The sequence below is a fragment of the Choristoneura fumiferana genome, chromosome 13, assembly GCF_025370935.1.
Source record: "Choristoneura fumiferana chromosome 13, NRCan_CFum_1, whole genome shotgun sequence".
NCBI classification, from domain to species: domain Eukaryota; kingdom Metazoa; phylum Arthropoda; class Insecta; order Lepidoptera; family Tortricidae; genus Choristoneura; species Choristoneura fumiferana.
In genome coordinates, this window is record NC_133484.1 from 16,100,808 (window position 1) to 16,120,495 (window position 19,688).

A 19,688-nucleotide genomic window follows, 5' to 3' on the forward strand; every position below is an offset into this window, starting at 1 on the left:
ATAAAGAAAGAAAGAAAAATGATTTATTACTTATAATATTTATCATGAATATAGTTTTTTTTAGCTTTCCCAATTTTTCTTATCCTATATACCTACCAACTTTAACTTTCAGAGCGAAAATGTTATAATTTTGACATGTTTTTTTTCTGCTGGTTCGATTATCGAACTATTGAAACCATAATTTTCTTAGACCACACGGCCTCACCGATCGGGCTAATATTACTTTGTTTAACTCATTGTAAGATGAGGCTCGCACCCAGCAGTGTGAAATGAACACGATGTTATAAAATCAATCCGGATTATTTTAACCAGTAGTTATTTAAGTTCAAATGGATACCTGGGACCTGATGTCAAAGTGAGCAGCAGCGCTTTCTATTGCCCAATACGAACTTCGAAGCACTGCGGCCTGGACGGCAAGGGTTACCCCATGCCACGACACTTACTTCCCAAGAAAGCTGTCATGAAGGTTCACTCCTGATCCTCAAACGACCATGACTGTGTGGTCTGTCAAGAGTGCAGCAACTTACAAGAACAATTTTAATAAAAGCTGGTGCCTGAACAGCTTATGCGCATTTTATACAGTTATACAGGCAGTAATCGTAGTTCGTAACGTACTTTCGATATAATAATAATTAAATATCAGTTTAAAGTTTTCTAATATCTGTTGTATTTACAGAATAATCGCCTGGCTACAGTTAATGATTTCAAAGTCAAAGTCAAAATATCTTTATTCAATTTAGGCTATAACAAGCACTTATGAATGTTAAAAAAATCTACCACTGGTTCGGAAAAACCTCTGTTGACGAGAATCCGACAAGAAACCTCATAGGCCTCATCTTCGCCTTCCATCAAGCGAGATTGAGGCCAAACGTAAAAACAACGAGGTATATTTTTTTTAAACAGATTTACAATATTATTAAATGATATCTATACATCACAAGTATTTAACACAACTTTATTTTTAACACAGTAAGTTCGCTATTTTAAGGGATCGCTAATGCGGATCAGAATTATTTCCAAATATCCCTGCCCATTGTATAATCTTTAACTTTATAATACGCCTTAGATATTAATGTCTTCTTGACAATAGATCTGAATTATGTATCTGTTTCATATGTAATATTTTTTTGTAATTTTATTATAAAAAACCCCCGGTATACTGTATACTATATACTTACTCTGAGCTAAGTGGATATAATCGTTATTTCCAGGAATTACAGGTGATGATTCATTTCAAGTAATCGGAGAAGGAAAATCAAGACGCCTTTTGTTCCACAATCATATCTACACTCCTCACTACCAAAGGGAGGTCAAAGGTGGCCTTAAAATCAGATGGTACTGTCGTCGTCAGCACAGGGGCTGTAAATCTGTCATTTACCAGCTTAACAACTCGATTGAGAGTATCAGAGGGGAGCACAATCATGATGAGTATTAATAAATCGTAAACCAAAAAAAACAATACCCCTCCTTGCTGTCGGGTAAAAAGACTAGTAAGTATAGCAAAACAGTTCAATCTGACCGAAGTATGTGTGCAGATTCGAGTTTATCTTTAAGAAAACTGCTAAATCGGTCAAATAAGCATTATATTACAAATCAATGTTTATTGTACATATTTTTTGATTATACTAATATACTTTAAATTCTTCTGGTTTTTTTTTCACAACAGTCATTGCCGAATTTTGTCCTTTCGTCAAATATGGGGTAAAACACACAATCAACAATAGTACCTATTAATCAACACAAAGCAGTCAGAATTATTAATTGGATCAGGCGCTACGTTGCGGAGGTCCATATCAATGAACTAAAAAACTTTGCCCACCCACTACCTTAGCTCGCGGGTGAGCAAAGCAATGATTTTTAGTTCATTGAACAATCAAAACACTGATAACAGGAGAACGATAACGTGATACATAAAGACCATATTGATAATTGAAAATGTGTAATTGTGTGCGTATTTCGCACTGTGTACCTACACGAAAAGAGCTAAAAAACAAACTTTTTGTTGTAAAATGTATGCTGTCAGTTACCTGTCATCATAGCAGTGTCGTTTCCTTTTTTTCAGCTGCAGAATTCACGAAGTCTCGCAGAGGGCATATTCAGATAATCTACCAGGGCTACAAATTCTCTACTCGTAGTGTTAAAAATACTTCTAAGCCTGTCGTGATCTGGTTCTGTTCGTCGCATCACTCGCGCGGCTGCCACGCCTCACTACGAACTATCGGAGAACGAATAGTCCGCGTAAATGGCGTTCATACCCATTGAGGGACCTGTCAAATCGTCGTGATAGCACAAATCCGCTTATCTGATATGCGTAAATACCGCGTATCAGCACTATGTAGTCGATGATACTGCAAATCCGCGTAACTAACAATGGTTTATGCCACGTAACCTACAAAAAGTAGCAAATTCGAGACATTTAATTTTAAAGCTCTCCTGTAACATTTTGTCTCTAGTCAGGTACGTGGCATTATTCATTGTTGTTACGCGGTATTGCAGTATCATCGACGATATGTAGCTTTAAAAATTGGAAATTGGCTAAATTTTTTAGATACGCGGAATTACCCAATATAAGTTACGCGGATTTGTAATACCATAGTTTGAGTTGCCGTTACGCGCTGCTTGAGGCGCTGCGAATTTGCCGATGAAACACCTGTTTGACAAAATCATACAATGGAGGCACTTACAACGGCGGATAACAGTATATTAAAAAAACAAGTTGAAAAATTTGTGTTTGAGAAATAGGAAATATTTAAATATTGTTTTATATTTCATTAAAAACAACGATGATGTATGTAAATTTATGCTAAGTATTTGCATACTTAACTACTGAAAGCCATTATAGATTTATTCTTCTTCTTCTTCTTGTGGTGCCTCTCCAATTACTGAAGGTTGGCCATCCAGAGTTTACCAGCAACTTTGCCCAAGTCGTATTTCTCGTGACGGAAAACATGTCTGAGGTGGGCAACCTTCCTGTGTTTGATGGTCTGCATGAATTTGCGGTCCTGGCTTACTCGCTTTAAGACTATATGATTAATTGATTATTATTAAATACATACTAGCTGCCTGTCGGACCGTCCTTCGCACGGGTGTAGTATTTAATGAAGAAAATGGGTCCAAATCTTCTCTCCAATATTCAACATTTTATTCATAATAACCCGAAAATTACAAACACAACAAAAAAGAATTAGCCTAATAGATACACTAGCCGTTCTGTAATGATGCGCATTCGATGATTTGTTTTTATTAATGTCTAAGTAGATAAGTTAAAATATTTTTGTAAGAAAAGTTAATTTTATTACTTAGTTCTTAAAACCTCAGTTCAACCGACAATATAGCCGTGTGTAGCTTTTTCTAATTTTTAACTATCCATGTCATTAACATCTCCAATCCAGTCAATCTGTTATAAGTTATCTTTTATGCTTTAAGATTTATTATTGAACCTTTAGTTTTTAACAGTTCAGAACAAAAGAACAGTATCTAGGAGCCAAGAGGCGTGCAGAACACGCAAGGAAAGAAAAAAATTAAAAGTGACCCGACACTATGAGCAATATAAAGAAAAGAACAGGCAAAGATATCTTCAGAAAAAAGCAGCTGGAAAAATAAAGTTGCTTCACCAATTGCCACCCAGCGTTCAAAATAAGAAAAGAGAGTTAAACAGAGAAACTTTCCTTTCCTTAAAATTAACTAAAACTACATGAAAAGCAGATACGCGGTATTTACGCGTGGTAAATAAGCGGATTTTCAATAACTCTCGCGTTGATTTATGTTACAAAAACACTGTCGATAAGTTACTTATTTGAAAGCAACTCGTGTTGTTATTTTATTTTTAATAATATATCTTATATTTTTGTGTAAGAATGCGTAAAACTACCGTGAGACTCACTCGTATTAAATGATATTGTAACGGATAACTCACGTCTTAAACCGAGTTTAGCTCGACATGCTTCGGGCTATTTCGTAGCCCTTCTTCTCAGGAGCACGCGACTCGGCGGCTGCCGCAACACACACACTACGCGCCACCGCTCTGCTCGCGCTACTGCCCGACGAAACTAACACCGGCGCACAACTACCCGCATTTTTATCGTCATTTTTACTGTCAATGTCTGTGTAGGGTAGCACACAACACTAACAACATCGCTCCGTAAAGGCATGTCGAGCTAAACTCGGTTTAAAAAGTGAGTTATCCGTTACAATATTATTTAATGTAAGAATACGGTCATTAATATCTTAATTGAGGAAAAAATAATAAAATTATAAATTTATTTATTATTATTGCAATTATACTCTTTCCTTACTCTCACAAAGTTATGTCAATTGGATGTTATTCGGTTATTAAACGTTAGGTTTTAGTTGCAGTTTGGGGACGAAGAAAAAAAACGAGAGAAGAGATACTAAAAGCAAAAAGGGATAGAGCACGCGCGCAAAGAGAAAGAATAAAAAATGATCCTATACTTTACGAAAAACTAAAAGAAAAAGAGAGAAAATACTACGAAAGAAAAAAAGCTGAAGGGAAGATCAGGCCGATAAATGAATTGCCACGCCATCTGCAGAAAAAAATCAGACAAAAAAATAGGGAAACATCTAGAAAATACTACTTAAAGAAAAAACAAAACAAAATGATCGAGTTGATTTTGCCGTCGAATGAAAGTTCCGAGGAAATCATTACTTAAGACTACTCGCTATAAATGCGATAAAGGTTTGACGTTTCCATACATCTGGACGCTACTAATTCTGCTTTAGTAGATAACTCGGGGTTATGTAGGACCTACTACAGTAGCTCTCACAAGGGTGCTCTTACAATTTCATTATCTAATTATAAAGGAATAAATTTATAATATTGTTAAGCGTGTTTTAAATTGTACAAAGAGCTAATTTTTGACCGGTGGAGTACCAAACATATAAATATCTAAACAAAAATAAACTTTCACATTTGTAATATTAGTGGAAAATATTAGAGCTATCTGTCAAACGGTAAAATATTAAATTAAAAAGAGATGGTGACAAGATCGCGAGCGCCCACTCGTTCGTTAATAATAGTACATTTTACAACAAGCTTACGAAACGCGCCTCATCTACGGCTCGGGTGGATATACTTAAATGTCTCAGGTAAAATGGTGTTTAATGAACGAGTTACGCACTCTGCTTTTTATTTAACTTGCGAAGAAATTAAACAGCAACAGTAGAAACAATCGTGCGCTTATGGGCATTTCTATCTACCGTTGTTGCAAGTAAGTAAGTTAGTAAAATAAGTAAACGCATTTTAGCAAATAAAGATTTACTTACTTACTTACACACCTGCATACACTGCGTTGATCTCTCCGATTTCAATCTCTTTCTCCAATTTCTCTGAATTGAATTATGAACTGAGTGTACCTCCCAAATTTTGCTGAAATCGGAGAGATAAACTCAGGGTACTACGGTAGACAGGAATGCCCTTATATTAAATGATAGGTAGTGCCACGAGAGTTGAAGTGAATGATTACACACACATCTATATAAAGAACACAAAAGGAGAATGAATGAAATTAATGAGTAAATGTCAAAATCTTTCTGTCGTTACACGACATGTTGTAGCTGTGTGTACAATCATTCACTTCAACTCTCGTGGCACTACCTATACGATGATGATATGATCTCACGGTAGTTTCATGTACAAAATTGTGCGCTTTTACCTATTTAACTCTTATTTTGCATGAATTGCTTTATGTTTAGTAACTTATAAGTATTGTCTAGGTATAACACGAACTCTTGAAAAAAAACTTCATTTTATATTTATTTTTATTTCTGGCTGTTGGCGCCTGTTTGCTTTAGACGAAGATTTAGTTTAAAAAGTCTTTTCACATTCAATACAAAATTGACTAGCATGTGACTTGACAACAACTATTTATTTTATTTTGCAGCAATATTTATAAAGTCAAAGAGGGGAAAACGATTGCTAGCGTACAACAATTACAAGTACTACGCAAAACGGACGACTGCAAATGGACTAAAGATATCGTGGAAATGTTCGACGCACGAGCCCCATGGCTGCCGAGCCGTAATACAAACCTATAATAACGAGATCATACGAGCCAAAGAGAACCACACACATCCACCACCGAAAGCAACAGCATTAGAAGCATTTCATATGTAATGTACATTCTCACCAATTACCTACTTAAAACGGGGTACTAAGATGCAGAGGCTACCTTGGAAAACAGTTTTTACGCCGTGTTCTTATTTTTTTAGACCATCTGTGGCAGTGAAATTCCTACCTTTATAAATTACCTTACTTTTTACTTCATTTGCTCAATCGAGCTATGAATATTTGCGTTTTTATAACCATTTTTAATCTATCAAAGTAGCCCTAAAATTTCCTACAGTAACCCGGTTTACATACGTAAAGAAAGACCTAAGACATACGTGTACACATACAACTGAGCTGGACAACTGTACTATCACGCGTATAGAAGAGTATTTAAAAGTAAATTTGGCCCAGCCAGCCTTATCAGAGCCCATAAAATAGACGTCATCTATGGAATAATCGATGAGGAGGACTACACATTCGCAACCTGTAAACAGTACAGTGACTAACTAACTGAAAAATGACGCACAGCCACAATCTAGAACCTTATAGACTCTAAATTGGGCATACAGATTGCTTGAGTATCATAGAAGTACAGTAAGAACGTAATTCCTACAGGATAAAGATTTCGCCGGTTTGAATTCGTATACGCGAGAACAACTTAAATGTTTTGTAGTCAAAAACGGCCATTACTTTTTAACTTTGATTAAAGTTTGTTTTTTCGCATAATTTTATACTGTTAATACTATATCTACAGCGATAATAATAAAAAGTAATCATGTGTTATGCGGTATTTCTTCAGTGATCAAAAAGTAAAGAAGTGTTAATTCTTTTATATTCATTATAGCAAAGTGCTAATTAGGTACCTAGTTGTTTTTATTTAAATAAAACTTAAGTAAAACATAACTATAAAATTGAAACGGGAGCACTACAATAAGAGAAAGAAGACTCGTACTCGTATGATGGATACCTACTAGAAAATAAAAGTTTTTGCTTTATTTATTTATTTGTCAATAAAAAATTACAGCATTACAGTAAAAACCAATGCGCTGTAAAATTCAATTTAGACAAAAAACACACAGAATAATTACAAATAATAATAATAACAAAAAAAAGTTATTTAGGTTTTAGTTATGTTCCTGACTACGAGATAATTTTAATAATAAAATTTACTTATAAGTTTACAGTGTTTAAATTAATAAATATTTAATATTATAATAAATGTTGATTTGTTAAAGGTCTTATTTGAAGCAGAAATTGTAATGTAAAACAAAACAAAAAAGATGTGCCACTTTTAAAAGTCTGTTTTATTGCGTTTTCGTTTGTAATAGTGAGTACCTACTGATTTTGATTGTAAACTTTGGAGAAGAGCCACGATAGAGTTCTTTCTCCAGAAAGACAGAAGTCCGAAGAGAAAGCGTCAGGCGTTTATTTGAGCGTCCCAGTTGAGAAACTTCGGTAGTGCAATGCAGGATGTGGACTTTTCTTATTTGATTACCACTAAATGGCGATGGGAGCCACTACAAAATCAACAGTTCAATATTTTGCGAGAAATTTTTGAGTACAAAATTAAAAAGACGACCCCATCGCTCGCTGGTGTTTTGGTGTCACCAGTGCAGTCAGTTATTGTAGGGCAGCTTGTGGCGAGTTGTTGTTGCATAGCGACCCCACAAACCTTAGACGACCGGGAGTATACATTCGCATATGCGTACACACACACACTCACACGCAGTTAAACTCACCCCGCCTCTAGTTTGCCTTAATTGGCCGCCTAGAGTGGAGCGCAGGAGCTAAATACTCGAAGCATGAATGTTTCCGTAAGTGACGAGTTGGCACTTCGAAGTTAGTCTAGGACCCCCTCCGTCCTTAGCCGTTCACACAAAATGTTGCCACCTCGTAGCACCGTGCGAGATATAGCTTGAGGGAGGCATTTAATGAACGCCAAGTTACCGCCTAGCAAAAATTCAGTTTATGAGATATTTCAAATGTAGATGTCAGTTATCTATATCACTCCATAGCCTGGCAATCCTGTCCATCATCCCAACCCGATATACCATTTCATGTCGCTTCCTACTTGGCAATAATTATGGCACTGTAGACAAATGTCCGCTAGCTCTATGTATATGTATTTTTATTGCTGTTACAACAGCGAAAATCATAAAAATAAATTAAATTAAGAATAAAGGAGAGTTTGAAGAATCGTATTATTTTTGTTTTCGTTGTTTCTCTGTAACGTTTAAACAACCAAATCTTCAAATATAAAATAGTTAGTCAGTTTGATGAATAGTTCTAATTCGTGAGTTCGACTCGTATTTGACCAGTTTTTGCCTAGTAAAAGTTAACCAGCGATTAGACTGTGATAGCTTCAGTGACTAAACGTAGTAATAGATAGGTACTTACTTAACTTTTATTACATTTTGCAGCGAGATTTATAATGTCAAATAAGGGAAATCGATTGTTGGTGTACAACAATTACAAGTACTATGCTAAACGGACGAATGGACTGAAGATATCGTGGTGTTGTTCGACATACGAGCGTCAAGGATGTCGAGCCATAATACTCACCTATGATGACGAGATTATACGAGCCAAGGAGGACCACACCCATCCACCACCGAAAGCAACAAAATAAATATGAATTATATACATAAACTGTAAAATAAAGATATTGAAATGAATAAGGATAAAGAACGCGTGTAACCCCTGTATTAATTTAATGTACATTAAATAAAGAAAGGACCCAATATTGACAACCATTGAACATTGATTTGTTGAAGTGTCCACGATTCCAAGGTTTTTACCCGTGGTTTACTGTATTAAAAAAAAACAATAATGTATATTTATTTACTATTTTATTGAATTATATATTTCATTACAGAATTTCCTAATCGTTACTCATACCACATTTTACAACGCAGTGACAAAAAAAGACGCTGTGTGGGTTGTTACAACAAATTAAGACTCACAATGAACAGCACGCAAGCCTCGAAAAGAACTAAAAAGATTATTACCAATTGTGTTGAATGCAAAAAATGGATGTGTTTACAATGTTTTAACGAAAAACACTGCCATTTTTTTTAATAAAAATCGTTTTTCGACTATTATGTAGTTTGTTTTATTTATGTTGGCTCAGCATAATGCTGAATTTGCGTTGATTTTCAGCCGTCGGTTATATTCGCGGTCCGAGTGTTTTTTTTGCAACCATTATCAAATAACGCTTTAGTTATGTTTTAAACTAAGTCATTGTATAGCTTGTTAGTGAAGTAGAAGTAAAATCTGGTGTTGATTATCCTCACTTCCTAATTCTGTTCAATTTATTTGAGGTTTAATAAACATTTTATTTAATTTTCAGTCCAGTTCACAACATCCAAGCAAGGGAAACCATTATTGTTTTACAACGGCTACACCTTCCGTTTGGCCGTTCGCTCCGGTCCGAAGAGCCGATGGACGTGTTCCACCCATTGGTCCAGAGGATGCCGAGCTTTTGTCTACCTGATTGGAAATAACATATTCTCTAATAAACAGGTTGTTCACAATCACCCACCACCGAAAGTTTATTTGTAATCCAAACAGAGAGAATAAATTCGCAATACGTATGAAAGGTACAAGGCTACAAAAATAATGAATATTTGAATCGTTAATTTTATGGTTTTAATCTAATGTGTTACTACAAGAAAAATAATCCTCGACAATGTAGTCTTTTTTTCTTAAATCACAGTTTTTTTTGATGAATTGACTGGGCTTGTTTCCGTTTGAGACAGGTGAATTTGTACATTAAAAAATCTAAAATAGCAAATATCAGTATAATAATGTACTAGATTCAAGTTTTGAAAACTTCTTCCTTAAATAAATAAAGTAGATGCTAGTAGATTAATCTGCATTTAGTATTTTCGACAAAATTAAAATTTGAGCCAAAAAAGTTTTTCGCTTACCTTTAATAGTTACGAACACAGAATGTCCTTCCAGTGAGAAGTCGGTTAATAGAGTGGAAATTAAATGAGAGCACCGCTATAACTATTATACTTTTGATGTAAATAGGTACTCGAACATGTCGAAAATTTCGTAAGTACATGCAATACGATTTATCGTACTTAAATAAATTAAAATATCTAACAAGCTTTATGGCGTGGTCTTCGGACTTAGTATCTGCTGATATCAAGATTAAATTCAATTTATTTAGAAGTATCTTTTCTTTTCTATTTTAATTTTAATTTGTAAGTAATTAGTAAATGTGAAAAATATGAGTTTTGTGAAGCTTATTTTTTACTAGTTCCTACGTCTTATTTTTATTTAGGGTAGGTACTTTATTATACTAGGCAATAATTTTTTGCAATTTAAATTCTAGGATAATAATAACAAAATGTAACCTAAAACTTAAGTGTATTAAAGTGACCTGCAACTTTAAAAAGATCTGGTTTAAATCTTTAAACCTAGTTTAAGTATGACTATACAAAATATTTTGACACCACTAAATCTTGCCTAAAACTAAAATTAGGTGTGTTTTTTGTTACAATATGGCCTTGTTTTTGGAGTCAACGTTTAAATGCTATGTAATAACTACATAGATTTAATGATCGATGTTCTTTCTAGTGCAATACATCACGTCTAAGAGAGGAAAGCTGCTCATACTATGCAACGGTTACACATACTTCGAATATCAAAGCCAGTCCAAGCATTCAGGAAAAATCCTCAAGAAGCGATGGATTTGTTCCACACACTATCCCAAAGGATGCAGAGCCACTATAGTTATGTTTGAGGACGAAATTGTTTCTATTAATGACAATCACACCCACTCGCCACTTTACAAGTAAGTGTCTCCAGAGTTTGGCCTTACTCCAAAACTGACAAGCATTGAGAACAAAAAGCTCTCTTTTTTTTATTTTTCTTACAAATTTATATTAAAGCTAGGTGTGTCGTCAGTTTATCGTACATTGTACTTACCTACTCTGTAACTGTAATATAACGATTATGACGAAATATACCCTTTGTACTTAACACTTTACTTTTTTATGTAACCTTTTTGTTTTTCCTTTTAGTACAATAAAGAGTATAAACAAACAAACAAATATACTTATAAATAAATTTTTCGAGATGATAACCCGCTATTGCGTAGTGAATACTAACCGGTTTCGTTTTGTTTGAAAGACAGCTTTTAAAACCAAAAAAACTGGTGTTTTGTCGAAAGATCAAACCGGTTTACATTCCCTACTCAAGAGTAAGAGTCAAGACGAGTATCTCACTCGCTCCTACGTAGCGCCCGGCCTATTCGTGCGTCTCTCTCGCCGATTTCATTAAATCGCTCATCGTACCGGTTTTATCCATTCCCTGCGCGCGCACCCCATTAGTCTGCTTGCTGGTCCCACCATGTGAACATATTTTATATTTTACTTAAAATATAAAATTAAATTTGTGCCTAATTATGTTTGTGCTGTGCTATTATTTATTACAAGGTTTTTCGAAAAAACAAGTTAATTTTATTGCTTCTACGTGTTTACATATTTGGCTACAACCTGGTATTGTTGTAAATTTTTAATAATGGACAATTGGAATGATTGAAAAATACATATATACATACGAGTTTGTGATACGTCGTCGTCGACATTTTTGTTGCATATCTAACATAACGGTAAATAAATTAATAAGGTTTAAAAATACGAATAATATGACTTAATTCTAATAAAAATTGACCATCCCATTTGCAGGTGGTAGGACCTTGTGCAAGGTCCGCCCGGATGCTACCACCATCTTGCTCGCTAATCCTGCCGTGAAGCAGTAGTGCTTGCACTGTTGTGTTTCGGCGTGGAGAGTAAGACAGCCGGTGAAATAACTGGCATTTGAGGTATCCCATCTTAGGCCACTAGGTTGGCAACGCATCTGCAATACCCCTGGTGTTGCAGGTGTCTATGGGCGGTGGTGATCTCTTACCATTAGGAGACTTGGTCGTTTGCCATCCAGTCGAATAAAAAAAAACCCAGTTGTATGTTACAATATAATCCAAAACATTTAGATAAATAGATTATGATATCCTTTTTCAGTTCAATACTGTAGATCAAAAAGAGGAAAACAGTTGATGGTTTTCGAAGGCTACACCTACTCCGCGTATTGCTCAAAAGGACCGAAAGTTCGATGGATCTGTTCCACTCACTGGTGCAAAGGCTGCAGAGCTACCATACATAAGTATATAGACCAAGTAATTGCTGTGAAGAACGTTCACAATCACCCGCCGCCAAGAATGAAGTATTAGATAATAACACACTCGGAGCCAAAGACTTGTGTCAACATTTATACCTACTTAGTAAACTATTAAAATGACTGCTGCTTTCAGCTAATTTATAATTAGAAAAGAAAACAAAGAATAATTTTATTTAATAAAATTATCTCCAACTTTTTTTCGGAGTATAGTGGGTATGAAATTCCTTGCAGTTTACTTTTGATTTGTTTAGCAGAATGTGAAATAAAATACAAACCGTGTGGTAAAGTTTTAAGTTGTATTTTATAGGTAGGTACTATGATTATTGGCTCAGTAGAATATGTTTTAAATATTTACTCGTACCTATCTATGTACAATTACAGGAACAAATAGTGAGTCAGGTAAATAGCTGCTTAACTGATCCTAATTTAACTTGATTTCATTAGACGTTAATCTTAGTGATCCTTAGAATTAGTTGAAATAAAATTATACAATTACACTTGCCTCAAATTACCGTTAGATACTTAAGTCATGTGTCGGTTACAATACGACTGAGACTATGTCGAATAAAGGAAATGCAGTGTTCGTATACCGTTCATTTTTATTAAAGGAAACAATTATATTTTTCTACATACACGTGAACATTCAGCTATTGAATATTACAACGCTCGGGACTTATTTAAACTTAGTAAAAATCATGAAAGTTAAAAACATTATATACTGAGCGGCAAAAATCTGGCCCTCAAGTGTATGCAGTAATCCGGTCTTAAATAGGTAATTTTGTATGTAGAGTGGGCCAAATTTTGTGCCGCTAAGTATATTTCAGCTACTGGTTTTAGCGTAGTACAAAATGTTATCATCATCATTTGGTTTTCGGTCAGAAATCTGTTTACACACTGTATATGAAGATGGACAGCTGAGCAGACCTTCACATTTTTGCAAGTTTTCGGTTATAAGTAAGTTCTGTTGGAAGGTTTTCCTTAATAAGCTCTCATGTGACATTAGATCTTTTCAGGTGACTTCGTTTCGCAAGTGACGCGTCTTTCGACTTTTTTATCTTGTCTATTTTTGGAAAAAAATCCTGCCGCAAATAAACGTCAACATATTGTACTACCTGCCTGTAATGTATTCGGGAATCCAGGAGAATTCCTGGCCAGCTCGCGATGCACCTAGGAAACTCGTAAAGATTGTCTTATAGTTTTCTAAACTGACGTGAGTGACCGTCCATTCCGCGACCTTACGTGTCGTTTTTTTACTAGTCTTTATTTTACAGCTGACTACATTACCTCAATTAAAGGTAAACGCCTTCTTCGATTCAAATACTACACGTACTACCAAGAATCCGTGACTTCTGGCGGGTTAAAAGAGATGTGGCGGTGTTCAACAAACTGGTCTCGCGGCTGCCGCGCCAAAGTAGCGACATACATGGGTGACATTACCCATGTTAAGGGCCAGCATAACCATCCACCACCGTCTACTATTGGAAAAACTGCATGGCAGTAGCTAGCTTGGTATACGCTTGTTTCTGAAAGATCAAATTGTGAACTAGCCAAATTAAATCATTATTTATGTATAGCCGCAAACAGACAAGTAACAAGGTTTAAATGCTTTCTAATACATAGCACGGTTCTCGAGATAGAGCTTTGTGTCAGCTAAACAGACAGACAGCGAAGTGATAATAATAGGGTCGTGAAATGATTATAATAGCAACAGTACAAGGTATTTCCTAAATGTTAAAAGTACCTAAGTACGTTTATTTCAGTATGTTTGTTTCCCGTAAGTTTAAACTTTGATTATTATTTAAATAACATTGTTGTACATAAAAATGTGCACAAGTTTATGGTTACATTTGAGTACACTTTGACAGAAAAAAAAATGTATTTTGCTTTTGTAAAAGTTTAAATTTTACCCGTTATAAAAATATATTGCTATACTTTTTGTCTGTGCTTTTAAAACTGTGATCATATTGAACTTTTTTATTTATATATTTTTTCATAGTGAGCTTATTAAATTAACCACCAAAAATAACCATATAAATGTACATCGCTAAATATTTAATTGATTCAAACGTATTGCGGAGGTATATGAATGAACAAGTATCGTCGTTGCTACTGCAATACCGCGTAACTAGCTTTTTCCATAAGGTATAATTTTCACTGTCAGAACAGTACTAACATTGTACTATTCTGACAATGAAAATTGTACCATATGGAAAATGCCAGTTACGCGGTATTGCAGTAGCAACGACGGTATATACAACCTTTTCCCTTGTCCAACTGCTTCCAAATGCGGTAGCGAAAGAACATAGCAAAAAGATTATCATTACACTCACTGCTAATTTAAAATCTATACCGATTAAGGATGCCTTAGTAAAACTGATTAAATTTCTTTCCAGCTGACTTCGTAACCTCCGCCAAAGGCAAATGTCTCCTTCGCGTAAATGGCTACACCTATCACAAGATATTTGCGTCCAACGGTGGACTGAAGGTGCGCTGGCGCTGTTCAACGCACTGGGCGCGCGGCTGCCGCGCCCACGTGCACACGATCATGAATGAAATCATCAAGATCACAGATCAACATGATCATCCACCACCGTTTACTAGCTCCAAAAGCGCTTGGTCATAGTTTAAAATACTGACTTCAAAAAAAACTTAAATGACACTTTTTTATGGACTGCTTCTTGAAAGTTTTCCGTCCTCTTAACTATGCTAACTGGAAGTTTCCTTATGTTATCTGTAAGTTAAATTGCTTGATAATCTTTGTATTTCTTCCTGCTTACCTGTATCTGTATTTGTTAAAATTTTGGACTTTACTCAACCATGAATTCGGGGTTTATGATATTTAATTTACTTATTGACGAGGGGTAAGCACCTGTTGCTATGTTGTTCTTGAAACGTCGACGAAGCCCGCGATGTTGTTTTTTTATAAATTTATGTTTAAAGAGCTTACGTATACCTAACCCACATATATAATTTCAATTCAGTCATCGTTTAATGTGTGAGTTAATCTGTCATCTCCCAGGATAACAGGATCAAAGGAATTTGGGCACAAATTTGTGCCTCTGGGAGAGGACAGGTTAACAGCTTTTCACGTAAGTTAAAAATTCAAATATTCAATTTATGTAGGCTATATAACAAGTACTTAGGTATGTCTAGAAAAATCTAACACTGTAAATCTAGAAGTTTTCAAAGATTCTTAGTGCATCACATCAAGTCTGTAGTGGAGAGCCCGACGTCGTCTGTGTAAATAAATAATAAATAATTACCAATTATTAAACTAAAGTAACAAAGCGCTGCTTATTTGTTGTGCAATAGTAAACATGATTGGTTAATTTTGTCATTTGAATGTTATTTTAAAACACCTATTTATTACAATAAATACTTCATATCATAATGATGAATCACAATCTTCTTTTAATGAGAAGGAGATATTTTAAATGTTATCATCAATCATTATATCAGCCATAGGTTCCTTTTTTTGGACATACGCCTACCCCGTAAACCTCCAGTTGCTTCGGTTTGAAGCGGCCAACATCCACCGTGAACCCTCGTCTATAACCAGGTTATCCGTCCATCTCGTTGGCGGATGTCCTACGTTGCGCATGCCGATCTGTGGTCTCCATTCGAGAACTTTTCGGCTTTATCAATCAAATGTACTTATATCGGAACTACAAATACAATTCCACAATAATGTGATCTTTTCTTGCAGTTGACTTCATAACCTCCACCAAAGGCAAGCGGTTGCTCCGTTTCAAGCTCTACACATACCACCAGGAGGGAGTGTCTAGGGAGGGGTTGAAAACAAAATGGCGGTGCTCGACGCACTGGTCCCGCAACTGTCGCTGTCGCGCCCGACTGCATACTTTCATGGATAAATTAATATCTATCAGGGGCTGGCATAATCACCAGCCGCCTGTTACTGATAGGAAATTCACATGGCAATAGCTCGGTTTTCTTCTTTTTTCTAAGGTTCCGTACCAAATCAAATTCAAATTGGAACCCTTGTTACTTTGTTTTTCGTCTGTCTGTGTCTCCGGCTGTCGAGATCTCTTTCTCAGAGACGAGTAGAGAATCCTCTGGAGGAGTTAAAAAATCAAACTCCTTTGTCATTGTCAACGCCATCAATAGATGCAGTCATTATAATGGTGTTTCCTAAGGAGTTTGGCCTGTTTTATTCAAACAGCCTCTGATGGCTTCGTTGGCAGACGGGCCGCTCGGCAGAGGGAGCTTTAACTTAATATACCTACCAAATACATTCAAAGCTTGAGAAATGAATACTTGCTTATGTCGATGTTATTGACGTTTTAGTACATAAAGAATTATTTGAAGAAATGAAATGAAATGAAATAGAGTTTATTTGTCATAAGTGGGTGTACAGTGGTTTCAAAAAAGGAAGAAGGTAAGGGAAAGGGTGTAGGTATTGTTTGTTTTAATGATGGCATCATCAAACCCAATACGATATTTCCTCTATTAAACGTCTGTTTCACGTCGGATCAAATTGCATAGCTAGTTGGAAAAAATAACAAACCCCATTTGAATGTATATAAAATACGTTGTTCAAAGTTTTAATACATAATGATATTCACCAACACATTTCCTTCCTTGTCCTGTCTGCAAAACTTTATTCTTGGGTTTACGGAGTATTACGAGTAAAGCAAGCGGTGCATTAAAGCTCCCAAATCTGACAATTATGTACCTACCTAGGTATATATATATATATATATACTGAGCTCGCATCCCAGATTTTTGATACACTTTGTTGATACTGTATCTTGTATTGCCCATGTTTTTAGTGACATTAAAAGAGAACTCTGCTGATGAACGTTTTTTTCTTCCAGCGGAATTTATCCAATCAAAGAAAGGCAATAAATTGCTCCGATATGACAGATATACGTACTACATGAAGCGATCAACGGAGAAAAAGAGTTACTGGTGCTGCTCGACTCATCTGCCACGCGGGTGCCGCGCGGCCGTCCATATGTATGAGAACGAAATCATACAAATGAAGAATAAACACAATCACCCACCACCAAAGTCGGTATAAATTTCCTGTAGAAGTTTAAAGAACAGCTGTATTACTCTCTAAACTATCTTCGTCCGCTGCATCAGCGCTACGCTTGACAGGCAACCATCATAATTGGACAGTTTCCAGGGTAAAAAAATATATATTGTATTTAGTCTATCAGTTAGTTTATTAGAAAATATTGGACACGAAGTTTTTCTTTAGTCAATAAAACAAAGAGTTTGACAACACAATACAATAAACTACATACAGCAATTGGCGTCAAACTTACTGGGTGAAATTTAAATCGTGATCCAAAAATTTGGAAACCCAAGTTCAATATCTCAAAAACGGAGAAACCGATTTTGATAAAACATGTTTAAGAACCATCGCTAGAAAACCCGATTTAAAATAAAAAAAACCGTATTCAAATTGGCTACGGTGCCACAAACAGACACACACACAGACACACATAGCGGTCAAACTTATAACACTCCTCTTTTTGCGTCGGAAAAATGACAAAGAAAAAGCGCGTTAAAGTTCGGGGACAGTGGCCCGTGACGTCACGCGGAACTGGTTATAACACATCCTTTTTTATTTAATTGACAAAAGAAAAAAAACGTGTCCAATAATGTTCTGAGGATCTAACTGATGCACTGGTTAGAATTTTTAGGACACCCTATTACTCGGACTCGATCACTTTTAACCATTGTTTAATTAAAATACCTACAATGTTCCGCCTCATCCAGTTATCACCATGACTGCTTCAATATGGCGGAAACATCGAGATAATCTATTTCGTCCACCGTCAAGACTCCTAACTCCGTATAACGCCTACGAAGGAACGGGTTTCGTTGCGGTTCTCTGTCAAGTAAGTATAGCACTAAATCCGCGGACGAGGTTGTAATAACTCTTTATTGTAACGCACGACGCTGCAATAAGCGCAATACTGCAATACTTTCATGAAATTTGACTGGAAGCTAGCATCTCGCTGACCGTACCGCTTTGCTACGCAATTTCCGGTGTAACAACAGATCATTCTCAATCTTTTCGTACAATCACAGTATTAATAACACGGCTGAACGCGTACCGTAATGTTGTGGGTTGCAATCTAGATAGGTACCACAACCTAATGGCGATGAAGCTGCAAACCACTTGCAAAACTTTTTTGAATAAATCGCACCACTTCTGCAACAACGACGTAAATACATTTTTTCCCAAAAAATACTTAATGATGCGAAACGCAGCGATATATATATCGCAATATCGCGGCATCATTGCATTTACATCGTTGTTGCAATAGAGGTGCGAAATTGTGGAAGCTCGAATGAAACGAGTTGACGATTAATTATAGTTTTTTTTGACATTTGCAGCATAATACACTATCAATGCGTATATGTATTATTTGTTTTTAATATGTTTTTTTATTGGTAACTACAATTAAGTTTTAAGTTATGTTAACTAAGATTAGTTAAGTAGCTAATGCAAACTACTCGTATCTATCTAAATGTCTAAAGTGTTTGTGTCTAAGTTTTTTTATTTGTGTCGTGTGTGTTGTTTCGTTCAATTAAAATAAATTCAGGTTTAATGGTTTTCCTTTCTTTTAATTTATCATGTTTGTCAAATAGATTTAATTTTTATGATTAATAAATAATAATAATAAACCATTTATTTCTTAGCCCTGTCGATCAATGCCATAAAGTATAGGCTATTCTGTTTTTTGTATTTCATCCGGTTCGATTCCCAATATTCCCATGTGTGCAATGCTATTTTCAAAAATCTTTGAAGGCAGATTTGTTTCCTTTCATCATTTACTTAGAGTATTTTCTCTCCAGGTGCAATTGCATTGTCTTTTGTGTTTTACTTCATGAGACATTGAAAAGCATACAGTTTTAAAATAATTAAGTTAAATGTATCATCATCATCCCGGTCTATATACCCACTGCTAGACAGTACCCTCAGGATGAGAGGGCATAGACCGAAGGTCCGACACGGCTAAATAACTAAATAACAAGCACCGAAGTTATATGTATGCAGTCAGCCATATGATCAAAACAAATTCAATCACACATGCAATCAATACATTTAGCAAATAAATTAAGCCGACCACCTTTCGTCTCAACTCAAATTCATTTAGCTTTACTACAAAAAGTTTTTTCACCTTAGTAATATGTTGCATGTATTTTAAGTAGGTAGGTAGAGGTACCTAACGTATATTTAATCAAGTTTGATTTCAGTCTTTCGTTGGCATATATTTTATGTGCTAACTGAATGTGGAGATATTTTGTTTTAGTTTTATCGTAACATTAATAATAATTACGTTTTTAAACTGTTACTGCTTCTTATTTCTCATCTACAGAAATGAACAGACGTATTGAGTGTTGTGTTAAATCCGCAATAAAACTCGATTGATCTAAGGATTACACTTATACA

The 19,688-nt window shown here is 35.4% G+C and overlaps 2 protein-coding genes across 2 annotated transcripts in view; both read left to right on the forward strand.

Annotated features, from left to right (window-relative positions):
* Positions 1–19,688, forward strand: part of LOC141434168 (uncharacterized) — a 500,735-nt gene that overhangs the window by 436,689 nt on the left and 44,358 nt on the right. The window lies entirely within an intron of this gene.
* On the forward strand, positions 10,642–12,826 carry LOC141434519 (uncharacterized). The gene is made up of 2 exons (XM_074096943.1): positions 10,642–10,871; positions 12,100–12,826. Exons 1-2 carry the CDS (start codon positions 10,642–10,644, stop codon positions 12,110–12,112), a joined length of 243 nt encoding a protein of 80 aa, XP_073953044.1. The 3' UTR covers positions 12,113–12,826.